Here is a 21,282-nt window from a genome sequence, read left to right on the forward strand (position 1 = left end):
CCCAGAGGCGGCGCGATGACGCCAAGGCGGGCGTCGTTGCCATGGCACCGCGGGGAGGGGCGCCCCGAGGGGGCGGGGCTGAGGCCCCCGGCCAGCCTCGTCTCGCGTCACATGACCTCGCTCCCGTGTCACGTGGGTTCGTCCGCCGGCTTCCGGAAGTGCGTCACGGACTGGGCCCTGTCTCCTGAGTCGGCCCGCTCGGAACTTCGGCTCGGAACCAAACATACCGGAGCGGCGGGCGGGGCCGTGAGTGCGGGCGGGGCCGGACGGGACGGGGCGGCGGCGGTGGTGGGCGCCGGTGGGGCGGGGAACGGCGGCCGGCGGCGGCGGCCCAGCGGGGTGAGGGCCGGAAGCCGCGGCGGGCGGGCAGGGCCCGGGGGCGGCGGGAGGCCGGGCTGCGGCTGCAGGGCCGGGGGAGAGTGGGGCGGGGTGGGATGGGAGGCGCAGCGGGAGAGGGGGTTGAGAAGAAGGAGCGCGGGGGGACACGGCAGGACGGGCAGAACGCGGCAGCCGTGAGGCTGGGCCGCTGCCTGCGATCGATGCTCTGCTTGCTCGGGGCTGTTGCCTGGACCCGGGGTCACCCCGCCTGGGCTCTTGGGGCGGCTGGGCTGAAGCACCATTCCCCGTCCTTCTCCCCTCTCCAAACACTCGAGGCTGGGCACCAGCGCAGGAGATGCCGGCGGTGCATTACCGGCTGCTGCCTGATCAAGTAGTTTTCCCCAGAAACTGTCGGGGCCTGCGGGGAGCTGGGCTCGCTGGGCTCCCCATGCAGCACAGCTGCTGTCACGGCGCTTTGGGAACACTTTGATTTTCACAAGGGTTGGAAATGTGATTTGTGGCAGTGCTGGGTTGGACGCCTGCCCTAGGTAGCTCTGTGCTTGTCCTGGCTCATATTGTTTGTCAGGGAGATGGAGAAACTGAGCTAAGAGATGAGCTTGAGTCTTGGGGTTTCTGATCCCTCCAGGGTACAAGGAGTAGAAGGTAACAGAAATGCTTGTGTGCACGAGGGAAGCATTTCTGTATTTTGGACTTGGAGGAGCCAAAAGTCTGGAAGGATGAAGCTGGGGGTTGGCCTCTACAGCTGCTCCAGGAAAGACCTTGGGGTGCAGAGGTGGGGGGTGCTGCAGGCAAGAAGCAGGCACCACTGCTTAATGTACCCCAAATGGTGCCTTGTTGTGCACCCTCTGCTGTCATTCCCCAAATATTTACACTAGCCTGGTCAGGTGCTGTGGTGGGAAGTGGTGGTTTTTCCCCCTGTCCCCTTGCTCCCATTCCTGATTTCTCTCCTTCCTCTGGCCAGTGAAAGTGTGTGTGCAGCCCCAGCATCAGCTGGGCTGGGGAGCTGCTCCAGGGCGATACAAATTTGGCAGAAAGCAGTTTAGTTCTGGCTGGCACCTAGATCTGATACACACTGCAGCCACGTGGGAGCTCACACTGGCACAAAGGCTGGGAGAGCAGAGAGCAGAGGCACCTCCTCTCTCAGCAGCATGGTCAGGCTTTCCCAGCTCAAAGGAGGGTTGAGTAAGGTTTTGTATGAGCACCCAGCCCATTGGGTGCTTCTCAGAGGTACACCTGGCATCCAGCCAGGGCAGCCTTTTATCATCTCTTCCCCTCAGTGGCTCCTACACAACACCAAAAGCCTCCATGCCCCTAAACCCCCAGGGGGCTGACTGCACGTTTCCTGATGGCAGAGAGGCAGAAAGTCTCAGGGCTTTAAAAGAAATGAATGGGAATAACCTGTACTTTGTCTGCACTCCTTCGAAACCCTGTGGTGCCTGCAGTGGCCTGGCACTGGCATCAGTTTGGCAGCTGGAATTGGGCAGAGCCCCAGCCCTGCTCTGTTCCTGCCTGCCGTTAGGAATAACTGTCTGCAGGGTGCCTGAGGGAGCCCAGCCCTCTGTGAGGTGTCAGCAGGAGTGACAGCAGATGCACAGCCTTGGCCCTTCCCCTTACCCCTGCCAGGAGGACAGTGATCCTTCCTCAGTCTCCAGGTCACCTCTCAGAGCTCGCTGTCACCCTGCCCCTCAGTAACTCTGGGGGCACAGGAAAGATGTGATAGACCGCAGCCTTGCTCTGCACAAAGCAGTCACTGCTTTGTGTCTCTCATTCCTCATGAGATTTTAAGCCCAGAGGAAAAAAATATTCAGCAGAACACTTTCCTGTGTTGGTGAGCCCAGGGTAGCTTTCACGGTGCCAGGAAGCACCTGTAGTCACCCCGTTTCAGTGCTGGGGGGGACTGGCAGCAGCAGCAGGGGCCTGGCCTTGTGACCCATGGCCACGTTTGCTGCAGCTGGAGGCCCTTCCCATCCCCTCTGCAGCCAGAGGCACTGCTGCATCCCCAGACACCCAGCATGTGCAGCAGCTCAGGGCTGGCACTGCCCTCCTCCCACATTCCTGTCTGTTTGGTGCTGGCTCTAGGCTCTGACCAGTGTCCCTGTCTCCACATCGTTTCAGGCCCCTCTACCATGGGTGTGGGAGCTGCCCTCTGTGCAGGACTCTGCAGATGAGCTTTTTATTCTGTTTCTGTGTTTCTGGGTTATGAGGGTGGTTGGCCTGAAGAGAAATGGCTTGGGTGCAGCTCTCTGCAGTCCTGTGCCATTTGTGGCTATGACTCCACCTTTGTGGCTACTTGTTTGCTCTGGGCATTTGTGGAATACAACACCCCAGTGACGTGGGGCAGGCAGCAGAGCTGCCAGCGTGCTTCTTCTGGCTGAGCGTTTCCCCTTGGAAGCTGCCTCCTGCCCTGGCTATGCCCAAGGGGTGCCGTGGGGGTCTGTGCTCAGTGGAGCTGTGCTATACCAACCACAGTGTTTGGACTCAGCTCTGTGTTCCGAGACAGGAGTGGTGGGACTGATTTCAGCAGGCTGGTCCAGCTCTCCTCCTGAGGCCGTAGACACCCGAGGGCAAAACTGGAGAATGAAACTGAGACCAGCCCTCGGGCCAGCAGCTCCCAGACCCCGCAGGGGAGTTGGCTCTGCGGGGAGGGCATGTCAGAGCGGGCAGGGAGCAGAGGTGTCCTGTTTCCCAGCCACTGGCGCTGTCTGTAAACCAGCAGGAGATGAATATACAAAGTGCAGTCGTCTGGGCTGGTGGGTGGAGCAGGAGGAACTCTCCTCTTGCCAGGGAGCTCCACTCTCATCTGTCACAGGAGACTGTCCTGGACCTGCTCTTGCTTCTCCCTTTTCTTCCTTCTTAGGGCGTCACTCGCTCCCGTTCTGCCCTCTCACATGAGCACTGTTTGACTGAAATAGCTGCCACTCTGAGCCATGGGGCAAGCTGCCCCAGCTGACCCCGTGGGCTCGATTTTGCAGACTGGGGCCTCTACATGTCCTCAGCCTCAGCTCTGCCTCTGGGTGTTGTTAGTGCTGGCAGCTGCTCTGGGCCAGTGTTGCTGTAGTGGGAGCCATGAGCATGACAATTGCTTTCCAGGTTTTTAATGTGTGCCACATTCAGAAGACCTCTGGTTGTATCTCGGGAGCTCTGGCAAGGCCATGCTTTTGGCAGTAAGTGTTGTAACAGCTGTGATGAGGTAGGTTACCTCACTGAGTGCTGTGTGGTGCTTTCTGTAAACACAGTGAAGGTCGTGTGAGGGCACTGGCCCTGGGAGGGTCTGGCGCCGGGGCAGAGAAGCAGATCCTGATGCTGTTGGGCCTTCTCCACCCGCTCCTTCTGCCACACTCGCTCTCTCCTCTCTTTAGGCCACTAGTTCCTTGCCAGAGAGTTTGACCACAGAGAGTCGCCAAGATAGCTGGGCCAGGAAGAAAACGTCGCACCCCTGACCCAGACTCCATCACCGACCCCGGCGGGCCGTTTGTGTCCTCCAAACGGCTGAAAATGTCCAGCAGCACCAATGCCTCTGGCCAGAGGAGAGTATCTCGGGGCTTGGACGATGCCACCAACAAGAAGAAGCAGAAGGATCGAGCCAACCAGGAGAGCAAGGAAGGTGAGAGCCCCTTGGCAGAGCTGCAGTGAGCAGGCCTGTGGTTTCTCAGCCCTGCAGGGTGGGATCCTCACAGCCATCTGCCGTGGGATAAGCAGATTTAACTAATCGCTTCCTGCAGCTGATGGTAACCCGTGTGATGTGGGATCCTCTTCGGCACAGTGTCCTCCCTGGACCTGTAACCTTCCTTCCTTCAGCACTACTTAGCCCCAGTTATATGAGGAAGGTCACACCTGTGGCCTTGCTAGCCTAAAGTTGAAGTTGGCCTTGAGAGTTGTTTCTAGGCTCTGCTTTTGGCTGGGGCTGAGCTGCCCCAGTCCAGAAGGAACATGACTGAAGCCTGTGGATGCCCTTGCAGCTGGAGGCACTGCAGCTTCCTCAACAGTTGGCAGAGGACAGATGCTGAGAGGCAGTGTCTGGGTGCTGACAGCACCTGCTGAGTGCAGGGCCTGTGGGTGGGGCTGGTGCTTTCTGTGTGTGTCAGGGCAAGGTGTGGCTCAAGCAGAACGTTTGTTGTGCAGTAATTCCCTCCCGTCCTGCCTGCTGTGAATCAGTGACAAATACAATGCTTTGGGTGCTGGGCAGGGAATGCCTGAGGGCAGGATGCAGGCAAGGCTTTCTCAGCAGCCTTTCTGCCCTGGAAAATGGCTCAATTTCTGTGCCTACTCCCTTTTTACTGTTGTGACCTCAAAATCACAGGGTGTTTTAGAGGCCCAAGTAAACAAGCACTTGGTGTGGTCCATGCTGACATGGCTGGCTGCAGTCCCCAGTGCAGAGACTGCAGCATTGTGGCTTTTCTGGCATGGGGGGTGAGCTGTGTCTCTGGTAAGGCCTGACCCTCCACACCATCTGACACGGGGGACTCCTGCCTTCCTGGGGGCTGCAGGGTGGCCATGCTGCTTCTATCTCCTTTGTGAGTGCGATGGTCAGCACAGGTTTGTAGCCAGTCAAGGGAGACAGTGACAGCCCTCTGAGTGCTCCAGGGTGGAGAGCACTGGTCTCATTGCTGCACTTTCTCTGCTCCAGGACAAGGTGCAGGTGCCATTGCTCTGAGCCCTTTGCCTGGCAGAGCTCGTTGCCTGTGGGGGTTGAGCAGGCCCTGAGACTTCTGGAAGTAATCTTGCAGGGAGCAGGGATTAGGTGTCATGTCGGTTTGGTTCCCTGATCTGGAAGAAGGTTTTGGCCATGGGCATTGGCAGCTTGTATAGGAATGTGACCATTAAAGTGCAGCTGGGCCATGTGGTTCTCCTGTTACAGCACAGATGTCTGAGCACAACCAAACTTCAGGTTCTCCCTGTCAGATCAAAGCAGGACTCCTCTATATGGCTGGAGGCTGAGGGCCTGGTGTGCTGAGTAGGGGTACAGCCTTGTTGCCACAAGCTCCACTCTCAGACATGCCTCAGAGCACTGCTGTGGGCCTCAGAGTTCTGCACTGGGCATCCATGTTGTGCTGCTCCCCCTGCAGTGCTGGTTAGACTGGGATACAGTGGTGTGGCCCAGAGCAGCCACCCTAGGGGCTGAGTGGCTGTGGTGCTGCAGGCAGAGCTGAAGGGGAGGGTGAGAGGAAGCAAGGGAGGGAAATGAGCAGCACATGCAGGATGAAAGGCCTGGTCAGAGATGCAAGGGAGGAGGAAGTCATGTGTGACATTTTGGGCATTGGTGTGCCAGCCTGTGCTCTGGGGTGACAGAATGACAGACCTGCCCGTGCTCTGATTCTCTGCCCACCAGTGTCTCTCCCTGAGCTCAAGCAGGCTGAGACTGCCCAGGAGAAGGACTCTGAGGAGGGTAAGTCCAGGTGTGCGCTGGCTGTCAGTGCATGGCCACTGAGTGCCCTTGCCAAGGGATCTGAAGCTCTCACCTTGCCATTGTCCCATGCTGTGGCACTGAGCAGGACTAACCTGAGCCATCCCTTGCCCTCAGCATTTGTGTTAACAGGGTGCAGCCTTCCTGGGGGTGAAGAAAGGTGCACATGCCTGGGAAAGGCTGTCTGCAAGGAAGATGCCCTGGGCACGTGGCAGGCTGCTGTCAGCTCGGGTGTCACCATGCCACTGAGCACAGTCCTGGGACACCAGTGGCATCTACCTTGCTTGCTTCTGAGCAGGGAGCTGTGCCAGGCTGGGAAGGTCCCAAGCTGGTGGGTGCTGATGGCTGGTTTTGCCTTGGTCAAGGGCTGCTTTGAGGACAGAGCAGGACATCCTTGTGCCACAGAGGTTGGAATGAACCTGATTGAAGTGAAGGTGATTGAAATCACCTTTTTGCCTTGAAGCCTTCAGGACACTGCAGGGCTAGACCTAGTGCTTGGCAGGCATCTGATAGAGGTTCTGCCTGCAGCACAGTGATGCTGCAACACTCTTTTCCCCCTGGGTGTGGCGTTCTTGTCTGGGTAGCAGGCCTGCCCCTATTTTGGCCATGTTAGCACAGCTCACCTGGCAGGAGTACAGTGCTTTGGTGATTGCAGCTGAGCTGTTTGGTTTGCATATGCAAAGAGGAAGTGGCAATTTCTGGTTGTGGCCAGAGTCCACTTGTATCCCCCAGATTAATTGTGTGGCTTCCTTGTTGCCTGGAAAAACAGTAATGGCTTTGTAGTTGGTAGGAGCCACCCCATCTTCCCAGCCACTGCTGCTGCACGTGACTGGGTCCAGGACAGTGCTGCCTTTCTGATCACTCCTGTTCCTACCAGGATTCACCTGCCCTGCTGCAACATGTGCTCTTTGTGGCCTGTCTGATGACAACAGGTTAATTGGCACAATCTGCATACCCTGCAGTGACCTCCTTAAACTGAGTGTGTGTTCAGGCTCATGTTCCTCAGCCAAGGAGTGGGCACTGCAGGCTTATGCCCCAGTGCGTGGGTGACTCTTCCTTCCCCTTCCTAGAGCTGCTGCTGGACTGGAAGCAAAAACACTGATGAGATCATCGTCAAGCTGAACTTGGGAAGTGGAGCTTTGAAGGTGGAGGATGTGGATGCTGATTTCAGTGACACGGACTGTGTGGTCAAACTGCCAGGTATGGGGAATCAAGCAGCTGCTGTGGGTGTTTTCACAATGGAGCTTGGTGCAGCTCTGGGCTGAACCAGGCAGGCATAAAACCTTTTCTTCAAAGGCAATGCCCTGTCATCAGCTGGCACAGCAGCAGTGTGAAAAAAGAGGGGTGTAGAGCTGGGGAGGGCAGGAGCTGGCCTCTGTGCCAAGTGAGCAAATGCCCACTGGTGTGTCTCTGTCCTCTGCTTGCTGGGATGACTGAGTCAGCTCCGGGTATCCCTTGGAAAAGTGACGGGGACTCTGGGGGCAGGGAGTCACAGGGCCTTCCCTCTGGGAAGAGGGCCAGCCAGATGTACAAAGCAAACCCAGGGAAGCTGGCATTACCCTGAAAGCTCCTGGGGTGTGGTGGCAGCCTGCCTGCAGCCTTCTTGGCTCTGGATGAGTGCTTTCTTGATCCTTTGGGCAGGTGAAAGCAGGATGTGGGTTTTAGGTGCTGGCTGCCTGTAGCACTGCCTGAGGTGCAGGTCCCCTCTTGCTTGCAGATGGACGCCAGTGGAGCTGTCAGTTCTATGAGGAGATTGAGGGCTCCTGCAGCAAGATCCAGTGCAAGAAGGGCAACTTTCTACAGCTTGTGCTTCAGAAGAAGATCCCACTCCATACTTGGTCTTCACTTCGGGTGAGGAGGCGTGGATTGGCCTTTTGGGGGAGCTTGTGGGGCCTGGGGGAGCCTGAGCTGAGGGTTTCACTCCCTGCTCTTGAGTTGCCCTTGCTCAAGCAGCAGTGTGGGGCTCATTCTGCATCGTGTGCTGGGTGAGGGCAGTGAGCCAGCTGCCTCTGTCCCGAGGAGGTGTCATTGTAGCCCTGTTCCTGCCTACACATAGCCCCCCAGGTTCTGAAGCAGGCCCTGGCATGCTCTGGGAAGGGGTGGTGAGGGTGAGGGGCTGGTGAAGAGCATGAGAGTTGCTGCTGCCTGGATACCTTCCCACGGTACTGTGCTGCGTTTCACAGAAGAGAAGGAAAGACGGATCCAAAGAGCTGTCCAAAGGGTCCACGTGCTGGGAGAACGGGAAAGGAGAAGGCTGCTTCTGCCTGAGCTGGCCCCTGAAGAGCCGAGGGCTGAAGCTGCGGAGCTGCCGAGGTCCCGGCGGGAGCCCTCCAACCCCAAGCGTGCTCCAGGAAGAAGCGAAGCCCTGGGAGGGAAAAGCCCAGCCAGCCCAGGGACACAGAGCGGCCCCAGCGCCAAGCGGGCTGTATACCTCAAAATGGCTCATGCTGAAGAGGAGCTGAACGCCAGAGTCACGGGGAACGTGGAGCCCAGCAAAGGGCACAGCGGGCGGGCAGGCAGCCGCCGCAACGGCCGAGCCAGCCAGGCTGATGTGCCCACAGCCCACGCAGACCTCGCACCCCCGCTGGAGAAGGTACCTGAGGATCCATCCAAACGGGTCACCCCTCAGCCCCCGTGCGGGGACCCATCCCCGCTGATGAGAGATGGGCTCAGGGTCCCGTGGGTGCTGCTGAGGGCTGGTGCGGGCCTGTCTGTGGTGTAGGAGAGGGTGATGTGAGGGCCTCGCAGTCACTGGGCCGTGGTGGCAAGGGGGCTAAGCTGAGAGTGGTATGTGTGGGGGGAAGTGGTCAGCACAGGGCTGTGTCTGCCTGGCTGGTGGGGTCACAGCGGGTGGGCCAGGGCAGCTCAGGGGAGACAGTGTCTGTTTTTTCATTGTGGTCCTTCTTTCTTGAAAGGCTGTTGGCTTGGCCAAGGAGACTGTTCCCATGGAGATGCCACCTCTTGCAGCTACCACAGAGGTGTTCCCCCAGTGTGTTGCTACTTGTGTGGAGAAAAGAGTCCTGCAGCCAGGCAGCCCCGTCGAGGCCCTGCGGGGTCGGGATTGCATGCCTGTCCTGGGAGAGAGCTCTAAGGCCATCCCAGTGGCCACCCCTCCACTGGGCAGGGACAGTGAGAAGAGAGACTGGTCCAAGGATGATGTAGCTCTGGAAGCAGCAGCTGATGGTGAGTGGCTGGAGCTTAGGGGTTGGCCTGCTTGGAAGGTCCGTCTGCTCAGGACCTCTCCTGGGTCAACCTGTAGCAATGTCTCAGCATGCAAGTAAGGTAATGTTTCTCTCCACGGCTTTCCTTGCTCAGAGCCAGAGCATTTTGTGAGCCTGACTTTTGTCAAGAATGACTCATACGAGAAGGGCAATGACCTGGTTGTAGTACATGTCTACGTGAAGGAGATCCACAAGGAGACATCCAAGGTGTTGTTCCGGGAGCAAGACTTCACGCTGGTGTTCCAGACAAGGTAAAGGCATGCCTCGGGATGGTGCCAGGCTGCTGCAGAGCTCCTGGCTGTAGCTGGGCTACTTGTTCAATTCTTCTCACTTGCCCCAATTTCTTTGCAGTGACACAAACTTCCTTCGCCTCCATCCTGGCTGTGGCCCCCACACAGTGTTCCGGTGGCAGGTGAAGCTCAGGTACGGCTCCTGTTCCCCCCAGCCCACACCAGGGCAAGGGAACTGAGAGTGTGGAGCTGAAGCAAGAACTGGTACTGGCTGATGGGTCCGTGCAAGGAATGCTCATCTCTACATCCAAGGCTCTTCTTCATGCCACATTGCTCTAACACCTGAAGCCCTGGCTGCCTTGGCTCTGTGTGGTGGCTTGCAGAAATCCTAGTGCCTCTTTGCTTGCAGTTATCCCCCATCCTCTTCTAGAGTTCTTGGGGACAGAGTCAGACCAGCCTGTGTGCATTTTGTGTGGGCTATCAAGTGGGAGAGGGCATTGGGAGCAGAGCAAATTGGATCTGCCAGGAACTGGGCCATCTGTGTGCTGAGTGGCCAGGCTCAAGGGTTTCCATCCTGCTTTGCTGGGTCCACGTTGGGATTGGTGCTGCCTGGAGGCCATGGCCTGCCTAGCAGGGTCTTCAGCATGTCTGAGGCTGCTGCTAGGGGGTCTGGGGCATCCCTGATTTGCTGCATGTCTTGCAGGAACCTCATTGAGCCAGACCAGTGTAAATACAACTTCACGGTGTCTCGCATCGACGTCTGCCTGAAGAAACGCCAGAGCCAGCGCTGGGGGGGCCTGGAGGCTCCAGCCACACGAGGTCTGCACCCCACCTTCTTGCCTTGCCTTGCCTTGCCTGCCTGTTGCACCCCTGTGGGGCATGGGCCCTCCTCACCACCAGCAGCAGCTGGATGGTGCTGGATCCTCTGGCATGGGATTGTAGGGAAGGAGAGGGACTGAATGGGTGCAGGCTGGAGAGGTGTAGGGGCAGAGTATGCCAAGTGCTGTGGGAAGGGCACCACTGTTCGCTTTGCTCACAGGGAAGAGGGGTAGGAGAGAGCCTGTGTGTGAACATGGACCAAGCGGCTCAGCCCTGCAATGGGGAGCGCGTGGTGCTGCTAACCACAGGCCCACCCTTCCCCCTTTTTAAGGTGCAGTGGGTGGTGCAAAGGTTGCCATGCCTACAGGCCCTACCCCTCTGGACAAGAACCCCCCAGGCAGTAAACAGCACCCCCTGTCCAGCAAGGAGGAGGCGCGAGCCAGTGACAAAGAGAAGCCACGTGTGGAAGATGGGGGCTTGGATGGTGTGGCAGCCCGTACAGCCCCAGAGCACGTGGCAGTGAAACAAGAGCCGCACATCCCCTCGGTGAGTGGGGTGGGAAGGAGGGTCCGCTTGTCCTTGTTGTGAGATGCCTGCCTCCTCAGTGTTGCTCTGGGGACTAGCAAAGCATTCCTGGAGAAGGAAGCATTGCTCCTTGGTCATAGCTGGCTGGATTGGGGACGGTGGTTGGCTTGTCTTTCCGAGTGCTGATGGGAGATTGGGCTTCATCCCAGCCATGTCTGAGAGGTGCCTTGGGCTTTCAGGTTTCCCTGGTGTCCCCAGGGAGACACCTTAAATGCAGCACTCTCACACCTGCCTCTGCTTTAGCAGCCCAAACCGACATGTATGGTGCCACCAATGACACATAGCCCTGTGAGTGCTGAGAGTGTGGAGGATGATGAGGATGAAGACGAGAAGAAGAAGGTGTGCCTTCCTGGCTTCACGGGGCTGGTGAACCTGGGCAACACCTGCTTCATGAACAGTGTCATCCAGTCCCTCTCCAACACACGAGAGCTACGTGACTACTTCCATGGTAAGCCCCCACCAGGAGCCCAGCAGCACCCTGCTGCTTGGACTGTGCAGCCAACAACCATCCTTGCTCTCCTTTGTCTCTTATAGATCGGTCCTTTGAGTCAGAAATCAACTACAACAACCCTCTGGGGACAGGGGGACGCCTGGCCATCGGCTTTGCCATGCTGCTGCGAGCGCTGTGGAAGGGGACACACCATGCCTTCCAGCCCTCTAAACTGAAGGTAGGGATGCAGGCACCAGTGGGATGCAGGAGCTGGTTTGGGTCCCCAGCACCTCTCTGTGTGCACTAGCTGCCCTGCTGGCACTGCTGAGAGCTGGGGGGTGCAGCCAGGCTTTGTGCATGGGACAAGTGGTGCTGCTGGTGAGCTGCTGACCATTCTGCTCCCCCCAGGCAATCGTGGCCAGTAAGGCCAGCCAGTTCACTGGCTATGCCCAGCATGATGCTCAGGAGTTCATGGCCTTCCTGCTTGATGGCCTACACGAGGACCTCAACCGCATCCAAAACAAGCCCTACACAGAAACTGTTGACTCGGATGGGAGGCCTGATGAGGTGAGGATGTCCCTTCCCAAAGCCAGTGGGAGAGCAGCCCTGGCCTGGATGGGTCAGCATAGTGCTGAGCTCTCTCTCCCTGTAGGTGGTAGCTGAGGAGGCCTGGCAGCGACATAAGATGAGGAACGACTCTTTCATTGTGGACCTCTTCCAGGGCCAGTACAAATCCAAGCTGGTGTGCCCAGTGTGTTCCAAGGTAGGGCAGTCCTGGAGGCTCTGTCTTTGTCCTGGCTGTGCATCAGGCTCCTGATCCTCAGTGGGCATAGGGCAGAGCTGGTTCTTGGGTCCACTGGGGCTTCTGTCCCACTGATCTTAGCCACCAGCTCTTCCCTTTACTGACTGTGCTCCCACAATTGCAGGTATCCATCACCTTCGACCCTTTTCTGTACCTCCCCGTGCCTCTCCCGCAGAAACAGAAGGTGCTGACTGTCTACTACTTCGCAAAGGAACCACACAAGAAACCCATCAAGGTAAAGGACACCACCCACTCTGGGGAGGTAGCCTGAGAAGGCTCCCGGTGGTGCCCTAGGTAGTTAATGGTCATGTGTTAATGGGCTAAGCCTTGTGTTAAGCAAGGGCGCATGCATTTTGGTGTGATCTGATTGATAATGACATTTTCTTCATGGCAGTTTCTCGTGAGTATCAGCAAGGAGAACTCCAGTGCCATGGAGGTTCTTGACTCGGTGGCCCATAGCGTGCGTGTGAATCCAGAGAACCTGCGCCTGGCAGAGGTGAGGGTGCTCAAGCTGCAGAGCAAGCCACAGGCTACTCTTGTGCATGTCCTGGCTCCTGCAGTTCTGCAGGCAGTGTGGACACTGGCAGTCACTTGCCCATACCCAACATGTCCCTGTGGTGGATTTTGTCTGTGGGTGGCAGTGTTCTGCACAGTTGCTGCTGGGCAGAGCCCTGCTCAGGAAGGCTGGACCACCACAGTGAGGCAAGGGCTGTCCATCCTTTCTTGGTGGGGTGGTGAGCTGAACTCACAGTGGGGCTGAGGACTGTGGCTTTCTCGGGAGAGGGAGCATGGGACAGCCCTCACACAGTCCCACACTACTGCTTTCCTGGCAGGTGATCAAGAATCGCTTCCACCGCATATTTCTGCCGTCCGACTCGCTGGATTCTTTCTCTCCCACGGAGCTGCTGCTCTGCTTTGAGGTGCTGTCCCCAGAGCTGGCCAAGGAGCGGGTGGTAGAGCTGCAGGTCCAGCAGGTAGGAGGGGATATTGGGATTACTGGGAGGCATTCAGGGAGGCTGAGCCTGCAAGTGAGGCTGAGCAGGGGGAGGAAAGCTGCACACAAGCGTGACTAGCTGCAGTGAGCAGGGACACCCACCAAGGAGGCCTTGTCCTACCTGGCTGCCCAATGGGTCCTTTCTCCTGCAGCGTCCGCAGGTGCCCAGTGGCCCCGTTGCCAAGTGTGCTGCTTGCCAGAAGAAGCAGCTGTCAGAGGATGACAAACTCAGGCGCTGCACGAGGTGCTATCGAGTCGGTTACTGCAACGTGTGAGTTGTCTTGGTGCCTAGCAGGGGAGGGAGGGTCTTCTGCTTCAGCTGGCTGGATGGGAGAACTTCACCCACTGGGAGGAGGTGGGATGGGACGGGACAGGTCTTTGGGAGGGAGCTCCTGGTGCTCCCATCATCATTATCACACCCCTCTGGCCTTGCCACTCTCCTACCTGGGATGGTCAGTGATGCTGGGTTGAGCAGGGGCTTGTATGTGTTACAGGGCATGTCAGAAAACGCACTGGCCAGACCACAAGGCTTCGTGCCGCCCAGAGAACATCGGTTTCCCCTTCCTCATCAGTGTGCCTGAGTCCCGCCTCACCTACGCCCGCCTAGCCCAGCTGCTGGAGGGCTATGCAAGGTGAGGGTCCAGGGAAGGCAGTTGCTTCTGTGCTGGAACTGAGCTCTGCACCATGCCTGCCTGGTTCTGACTGTCATCTCCTTGCCCAGGTACTCAGTTAGTGTGTTCCAGCCTCCCTGCCAGCTGGACCGCGTGCCACTGGAGCAGGGCCTGCAGCCTCTGGTCCAGGACAAGATGGAGCCCCTGGTCAAGAGCAACTGTGCAGCAGCCACCTCTGGCCTTGAGATGGGGGACAGGGATAGGGCTTCCAGCCTCCTGCAGGAGCCCCCACTCTCACCAGCCGTGCCTGAGCTGCACCCAGAGCTGGGGGACACTGGCACTGTCCGGAGCAAGGTCCTGGCAGCCAGGAGTTCCCTGCTGAGCTTGGATTCAGGCTTCTCTGAGCACATGGAGTCACAGGGTGACAGCTGTTGTGAGAAGGAGCCATCCTATGAGAGAGCCCTCAAGCCAGAAGGTAAGAGGTGCTGTGGTGATAACCATGTCTGTGCTGGGAGCTAGGGCAGACCCAAGTCAAAACGGGAGCAATTCTCCTTCTTTGGAGTGACCTCCCACCCACAGCATCTGTTCTGGTCCAGAGACCTCTGGGGATGTACATAATGCCCTGGGAGCTGTGTTTTGTCAGCGCTGCCTCACCTGAAATGCCTGCCTGCCCACGCTCTGCCTTGCCCTGGCAGGGCCTGTGGGGCAGAGCAGCAGAGACCTGACTGGAGTGTGGTGTGGTGTGTTGTGGGGAGAGCAGGGGCTTGGAAGCCTCCAGGTCCCGTGGGAGGGCAGAGCTGGGTGCAGGCTGAGCCCCTGGGGGCTGTGAGTGCAGCGTTTCCCTCGCTCTGACTCAGCTGCACGGGAGCAGCCTCTTGCGCTCGGCTGCTTGGCTGTCACGTTTCCAGACACTCGTCTCAGGATGGCAGCAATGTGCAGTGAAGGGGCAAGGCAGGCAGAGGAGCACAGCTTGCCAGGGGCAGGCGCCTGCTAAAAATAGTCAAGGACACAGGGCACGTGGTTGTGTCTCTGCAAGGCCGTAGCATGTGAGGTGGGGGTAGGGGCACTGCAAATTCTTGGCCCCTACGCAGGGTAGACAGGCAGTGCCACCACAGATCTGTCCCTGCCTGTCCGCAGCTGCCATCCCTGGGTACCAGCACACTCCAGACTCGCTGAGTGCCCGTGCCACACTGTTCTACATCAACAAGATCGACGCTGCCAACCGAGAGCACAAGCTGGAAGACAAAGGTGAGCCCAGAGTCCTACTAAGGGCTACCTACATCCCTCGTGGCCTCTGCCAGGGTGGTGGATCTGCCTGATCAGAGTGCCAGAGGCTGCTTGAGATGAACCCAGATGTGACAGTGAAAGCTGCATCTGGCATGGGGGAGGGCAGCGTTCTGCTGCATAGAACTACTGCCTGAAAACTGTTCTTGGGCATGATGTTCCTGCTCTCCTCATCAGACCAGTTCCCTTCAATCTCCTGCATCCACAGAGGGTCAGTGGTCTCTGTGTCACCTCTTGTGTGAATGGGATGTCCACATCTAGTGCTGGTTATGTAGGCACTTCCAAGAGGGGCTGTGCCAGCCTTGGCCCCTGCTGCTTTGGTACCTCTGCTGCCCTGAGGTGGTGAACCTGTCCGAGGGACACCTGTCCCTTCCTAGCAGCACTGTGTGACTGCTGTATCAAGCCAGGATGGGCTAGACTGCTCCTAGCCCCAGCAGAATTGCCTGAACCAACCTGGTGGGGCAGTTATGTGAGGTGTGTGTCCCTTCACAGGTGATACCCCCCTGGAGCTGACAGATGAATGCTCCCTTGCACTGGTATGGAAGAACAATGAGCGCCTCAAGGAGTATGTGTTGGTGGAGTCTAAGGAACTGGAGTGTGTGGAGGACCCAGGCTCAGCCAGTGAAGCAGCCCGGGCTGGCCACTTCACCCTGGAGCAGTGCCTCAATCTCTTCACCAAGCCCGAAGTCCTGGCCCCAGAGGAAGCGTGGTGAGGAAGGCAGCAGGGTGGGCTCCATTCTGTGGGCCCAGGCAGCAGTTGGGGTTTCCCAGAAGCTGCCTGGGCCTGCACGCTGTTTCTTCTGGCAGAGAGGAATGCTGGGCTGGCCTTCCCTGTGCAATGGGGGTGGAGGCCATAAGCCAAGCAGGAGCAGTGCCAGCACTCCACAGGACTGTGCTGGTCTGCCCCTGGCAAGGGAGGCTGAGACTTCCTGCACCCCCTCTGCCAGCCCCCGTTGGGGGCACCTAAGGGCTGGGCTGGGCTGCGAGGACAGAGATTCTCTTCACACAGGTAATGAGTGCACTCTTCCCTCAGGTACTGCCCCAAGTGCAAGCAGCACCGTGAAGCCTCCAAGCAGCTGATGCTGTGGCGGCTGCCCAATGTCCTCATCATCCAGCTCAAGCGCTTCTCCTTCCGCAGCTTTATTTGGAGGGACAAGATCAACGACATGGTTGACTTCCCTGTCCGGTGAGAGCCTGGGGAATGAAGCGCCTGGGTTGACGCTGCCTGTACTGCTCTGCAGCCCTGCTTCTGCCTGCCTGGCATCACCACCTCTGACTGTCCCCATGTCTCTCCCCAGGAGCCTGGACCTGAGCAAGTTCTGCATTGGCCGGAAGGGCGAGCAGCAGCTGCCTATGTATGACCTGTATGCTGTGATCAACCACTATGGAGGCATGATTGGGGGGCACTACACAGCGTACGCCCGCCTGCCCAATGACAAGAACAGCCAGCGCAGCGACGTGGGTGAGGATCTGCCACCCTCACTGCCCTCTAGCTCCTGCAGCTGTGGCCTGTCCCCCTTGCTTAACCTTTCTCTCCTCAGGCTGGCGGCTCTTTGACGACAGCACAGTCACCACCGTGGAGGAGAGCCAGGTGGTAACCAGATACGCGTATGTGCTCTTCTACCGCCGGAGGAACTCTCCCGTGGAGAGACCCCTGCCAGGGCACCCCCCAGACCACCGTGCAGAGCGCACCCCCTCTGCCGAAGCTGCTGCCAGCCAGGTGAGAGCTTGCGTCCCTTCCGGCACTGTTAGAGCTACAGAACTTTGAATCATGCCCAGGTGCCCAGGCACAGGGCCTGGCCCATCTGCCGGCACCCATGGAGCCTGGCACAGCTGCAGAGTGGTGCCTGCCCCTCTTAAACACCAAGGAGCTTGCACCAGCTGGGTGTTGGGGCTTGTTCTGGCTGTCAGCTGGGATGGTCCCTTCCCTTAGGGACCACAAGAGAGCTGGTTTCAGTCATCAGGGCGGGAGTGCTAGTGGGAGGGCACCGGAGGAGGCAGGAGGGGGCTCAGCCTCTCTGGGGAGTGCACAGGAGGAAAGCTGTGAGCGGTGCAGTAGGAGCCGGCTGTGCCAGGGAGCGGTGAGAACCTGCCCTCCTCAGCCACTCTCAAGGAAGGGTGGGGGACGCTTTATGCTGGGGCCCAGCTCGGGGCCAAACTAGGTGCAAAAAAGGCAAATGCCAGTGCTGAGCCAGAGGCCTGGCAGCCTCTGCAGGGTGCTCAGAAAAACTGCCAGAGCAAGCTCTGCTGCCGTGCCGCCCGGGAGGGAGGGGTGGGCCAGCTGGCAGGGTGCTTTCAGCATGCACCAGGGGGGAACGAATGGTTGGGCTGATCTTTCCGTGAATGTTGAAGGCCCAGGCTGGGACACAGCATGGTGCCCACCAGGCCAGCCCCCCCTGCATTGCTGTGCTGCAGCTCTTCCCTCCGTGCTTAGCACCCTGGTGCCATGGCCCAGTGGGGCCTGAGGACAATGTTCAGCTTAGTTCTGACATGACTGCACACATGCCTCGTGGGGCTCGTCTGGCTCGTGCAGCCCTCAGGTTTGGCATCCCAGCTCTGTCCCCAGCTGGGGACAGAAGCTGCCTATTTCTGAGGCCAGGGGATGTCTGGCATGTTACAGCCTGCCTGGGCTGTTCCTGTCATGGGAAGCCATGCGTGTCCTGCAGCAGCCCCACTCTCTGGGGATGGCTGGGCAATAAGGAGGGCTGTGCTGCTCATCCCACACTGATGGTGGGAATCTTCAGGGGCCCGAGGGCACTCGGGCTCCCTGTATACTCAGGGTTTATAGGGTCCTGTTGGGGCTCACCAGGCCCCCGGCAGCACCAGATCCCTCACAGTGATGGGGCATGTTGGATTCTGCCGGGCTTAGCAGGTCCCTGTGTGCCTTGGACCACCTGCACCCTCCCAGACACTGGGTGCCCTCCAGAGATGTGCGCCCTGATTGTCTGCTCTGCGTGATCACTGGCACAACGAAGGGCTGGGCTGTGATTGGCTTCCTGCGGATAATCCAGATGGAAGCTGGGCTGCGATTTGCTGTCAGAACATCCCCACCTACTAAAGCAGAGCTGTGACTGGCTGCGTGGTGACTGTGCCTCCTGCTCCTGCCACCCCAGCCGGCTCTGGATTGGCTCTCATCTGAAAGATCCCGTTGGGATCACAACAGCTGGCCTGTGATTGGCTGATGCCTCCCATCTGGACCCACCAATCCCAGCGCATCAGCTCTACCGGGATCTAGCTGCCTGCTCCGCTCCCTGTGGCCCCACGAAGAACCTGGGCAGCCATCCATGCTCCCTTCTGCAGAGCCGCCCGACGGAACCCGGCTGCACCCCACACACCGGAGACCCTGAAGAGCCGTGGGGGCGGGTGCGACCGTGACGGTGCTGCATGGGGAGGAGGGCTGGCTGGGCACGGGGCTGGGCTCGTAGGCAGCCACCTGCCCCGGGGGATGGCAAGGGGTGTTACCCATTGTGTTCTCCAAGTGCTGACGCAGGTTTCCACATCGCAGGCTTCTCTGATCTGGCAGGAACTGGAGGCTGAAGAACAAGATCTGCAGCTCGAGGCACCTCCAAGGCCTGCAAGAAGCTCCTGGAGGCCCCGTGGCCAGAAGCGGAGTCCGGGCACTCCCCAGCACCCAGATGAAGGCTGTGCCAGATACTTTGTCCTGGCCACCACGGCCGCAATTGTGGCTCTCTTCCTGAATGTCTTCTACCCGCTCATTTACCAAACCCGCTGGAGATAGGCGTGGGCACACAGCCAGCTGCAGGAGCAGGGCCACCAGGGCACGCGCCGTCCTAGGACGCCACGCAACGAAGCCATCGGGCAGCCGGACAGAAACTGCCGGGAAGGACTCGCCGAGGGAAGCATGGGACTGTCGGCTCCTGCCTGTCTGCTCTGGCATCTCCTGTGCCAGCTGGCAGGGCTGTAGAGCCAGCCTGCTGCCTTGCCAAGGCGTAGCCCACAACCAGGAGCACCTCTGCCCTCCTCTACCCTTGCTGCCTTCTGGGAGTGGATTGGACCTTTTGGCTACCTGTGGATCAGAAATGGACATGTCTGCTGCAGGAATGGCTGGGGTTTGGGAAAACCCCAGGAACACCGACCCCCTCTGCTTGGCTCCCAAGAAAGAAGTGGAGACCTGCTGGGAGGCTGCAGCAAGGGCAGGGTGCCCTGACACGTGTCCTGGTCTGGCTGCCTCCGCTAGACCTGCTGGCTGCAGGAGCCTTGTGCTCCTCGGGGCTGGTGTGACCCATGGCTCCTGGGCCAGCCTGCTTGCTCCTGCCAGCCTCCTGGTGCCAGCTGCCCATGCACTGGGAGCTGTGCACACAGCACCCCAATGCTGAGGCTGCACAGGCTTGTCACCAAGCACTTCTGTGCTTCCCTGGGCGCTCAGTCCCACTGCAGCTCATCTCCCCAGGCAGCCTGGGCTGGGAGGTGCCTGTGGTGAGCACCCACCTCTCTGGGCTGTTGTCTCCCACCCGCCCCTGTGGGCTGTCCCCCCTTGGCCCCAGCTGGCTGTGTCCAGGGAGAGGATGGCACTCTGCAGCGCAGCGCCTCATTTTTGAGGGGACCTGCTGTGTTGGGGGTTGGGGAGCGCAGGAGAGACCTTGGTGTGTTAATAAAGCCAGGTTTTCCAAAGAGACGCAGCATCCCTGTGCTGTGTGATGGGACTGCACGCTGGAGCCAGTGACCTTTCTGTGCCTGAGGTGACTCCAGCCCAGCCAGCACGGTGACTGTGACCTGGGCTCTGCCGGGTGCCTGGTGCAACCTGTGTGGCAACGGGCTAAGTGCCATGGGGTGGCAGCCCCAGTGTGGCATGTGCAGGGCAGGGAGAGCCCACTGAGGCTGGCAGCACACCATCCTGTGGAGCTGGAGCACAGCTGCAGCTCCAGCCTGTCTGACATTGAGACGTGTTTTGTTGCCCTTGGCTGAGTGTGGCTTAGACTGCTCCGGTGCATTTGGGTGCCGGAGGTGAGAGGTGAGAGGTGACTTCAGAGCCCTGTGACTTCCTTTTCTGTCTCTGCCACTGTCCCCCTGGTGCTGCCCTTGGCTGGCTCGGGAAGGATGCTGGGCAGGGAAGGGGGTCACCTGTGTTTCTGGCTGGGGCTTGAGCCACACAAAGGGGAGCCCAGGGCTGTCCCCACCTCAGCCTCCCACCCCTCTTGCACGTGTGCCACCATGTCCTCCCTATAGAGCAGGTCTCAGACGGGGAGCCCAGGGAGGCAGTGCTGTGGTCATGAGATGCCTGTCCTGGAACAGTCGCCTCATTGTCTGCATCCCTGGGGCTCGGCGGCTTCCCCCGCTCGCCCACGGCGCTGGCCTCGTGGGGCTGAGTCAGTGCCCGGCGCCGGTGGGGTGACCTCTGCTCCGGCTGGCAGCAGTGGCCTGGGGCTGGGGCCCACAAGTTGCTGCCTGCACCTGCCTGCTTGCCCTTCCTGGGGTGGGTGGCCGGCAGCAAGGCCCGGGCTGGTTGCTCTTGGCCCTGGAAATCCCCTCCGGTCCTGTACTGTTCCTCAGGCACTGGAAGCCTGCTCCGTGTCTCGATGCTACTGCCCAGGCTGGCCGGGTGCCTGTGCCGGGGCTCTGCTCAGACTGGCCACGGCAGCCCCGGGGCCACGAGCGCCGGGGTGGGGAGAGGCGGCAGCGCCCGGGACGAGCATGCCGCAGTCTGGCTCTCCTCCGGGGGGCAGGTGGGGGCTGCTGCTGGGGGCCCTGGGCACGCTGCCCTCCCCCTGCCCCACTGCCGGGGCCGGCACCCACTACAGCTCTCCCAATGGCACATGCTGCGTGGGGGTGCACATGCTGCGTGGGGTCCCTGCCCCGAGGGGCTGTGTTCCCCCCCGCGGCCCCCTTGAGCGGGAAGGAAGAAGATGGGTGGGCTGGGCTCTGGTCTCCCTTCTCATCCCCACCTTCTGTTTCAGGGCCTGCCCCCGGTGCCGTTCGGATCTGGCCTGGCCCCCGAAGGAGCCCCAGCACTGGCCACCGAAGGCCTCCCCGAGCGCTTTGCCAGCCCCGCCGAGCGCCCGGCCCCCTCCTACAGCAGCATGGAAGAAGTCGACTAAGGGCGTCGCGGGGTGCCTGACCTAGGAGTGTGGGCCGGGCCAGGCACCAGGGGGTGGGGGGACGGGGAGGGACGGGGTTTGTCCTGCACTCATTAAACTCTCTAAAGTCCAGTTGCTTCTGCTTCCTGCTGTCCTCTGTCAGCTTCCAGTGCCTGGTGCCGCCCCTACAGTGTGCTTTTGGGCCCCCCAGCACCCAGGTGCCCCCCTGTCCCTTGGTGTACTGTGTTATCCAGTGCACCCTGAAGCTCCGTGTCTCCTGGTGGCAATCGGCGCCCCACCCCGGTCTCCTGGAACTCAGTGTACTCTGCAGTTCCATGTCACTCTGTGTTCCCCAGTGCCCCCACAGGTCCTGTGGCATTCCATGCTCCCTGGAGTCTGCTATCCCTGCTGGGCTCTGCTGCCTGCAAGGTGCGTCTGGCGTCTCCTGATGTCCCTCAGTGCCCGGGTTTTTCTTGGTGCACAGCAGGGGAACAGCCAGACACCTCTGATGCACCTCGGTGCCCCCCA

At 59.6% G+C, this 21,282-nt stretch overlaps 1 protein-coding gene across 1 annotated transcript; it reads left to right on the forward strand.

Moving 5' to 3' along the window:
• Window positions 1-146: 146 nt before the first annotated feature.
• Window positions 147-19,437, forward strand: USP19 (ubiquitin specific peptidase 19). The gene is given in 30 exon segments (XM_030458133.1): window positions 147-246; window positions 3,430-3,503; window positions 3,699-3,943; window positions 5,669-5,725; window positions 6,814-6,836; window positions 6,838-6,943; window positions 7,461-7,594; window positions 7,927-7,989; window positions 7,992-8,336; window positions 8,659-8,926; window positions 9,059-9,215; window positions 9,316-9,387; window positions 9,898-10,013; window positions 10,345-10,559; window positions 10,845-11,046; window positions 11,133-11,266; window positions 11,437-11,595; window positions 11,681-11,791; window positions 11,955-12,065; window positions 12,225-12,326; window positions 12,664-12,804; window positions 12,977-13,095; window positions 13,319-13,456; window positions 13,546-13,910; window positions 14,573-14,683; window positions 15,212-15,428; window positions 15,753-15,905; window positions 16,018-16,181; window positions 16,261-16,439; window positions 18,225-19,437. Coding segments are annotated over 28 exon segments (4,305 nt in total). The 5' UTR covers window positions 147-246; window positions 3,430-3,503; window positions 3,699-3,834; the 3' UTR covers window positions 18,459-19,437.
• The last annotated feature ends 1,845 nt before the right edge of the window (window positions 19,438-21,282 follow it).

Source organism: Calypte anna, chromosome 12, assembly GCF_003957555.1.
Source record: "Calypte anna isolate BGI_N300 chromosome 12, bCalAnn1_v1.p, whole genome shotgun sequence".
Taxonomy (NCBI): Eukaryota; Metazoa; Chordata; class Aves; order Apodiformes; family Trochilidae; genus Calypte; species Calypte anna.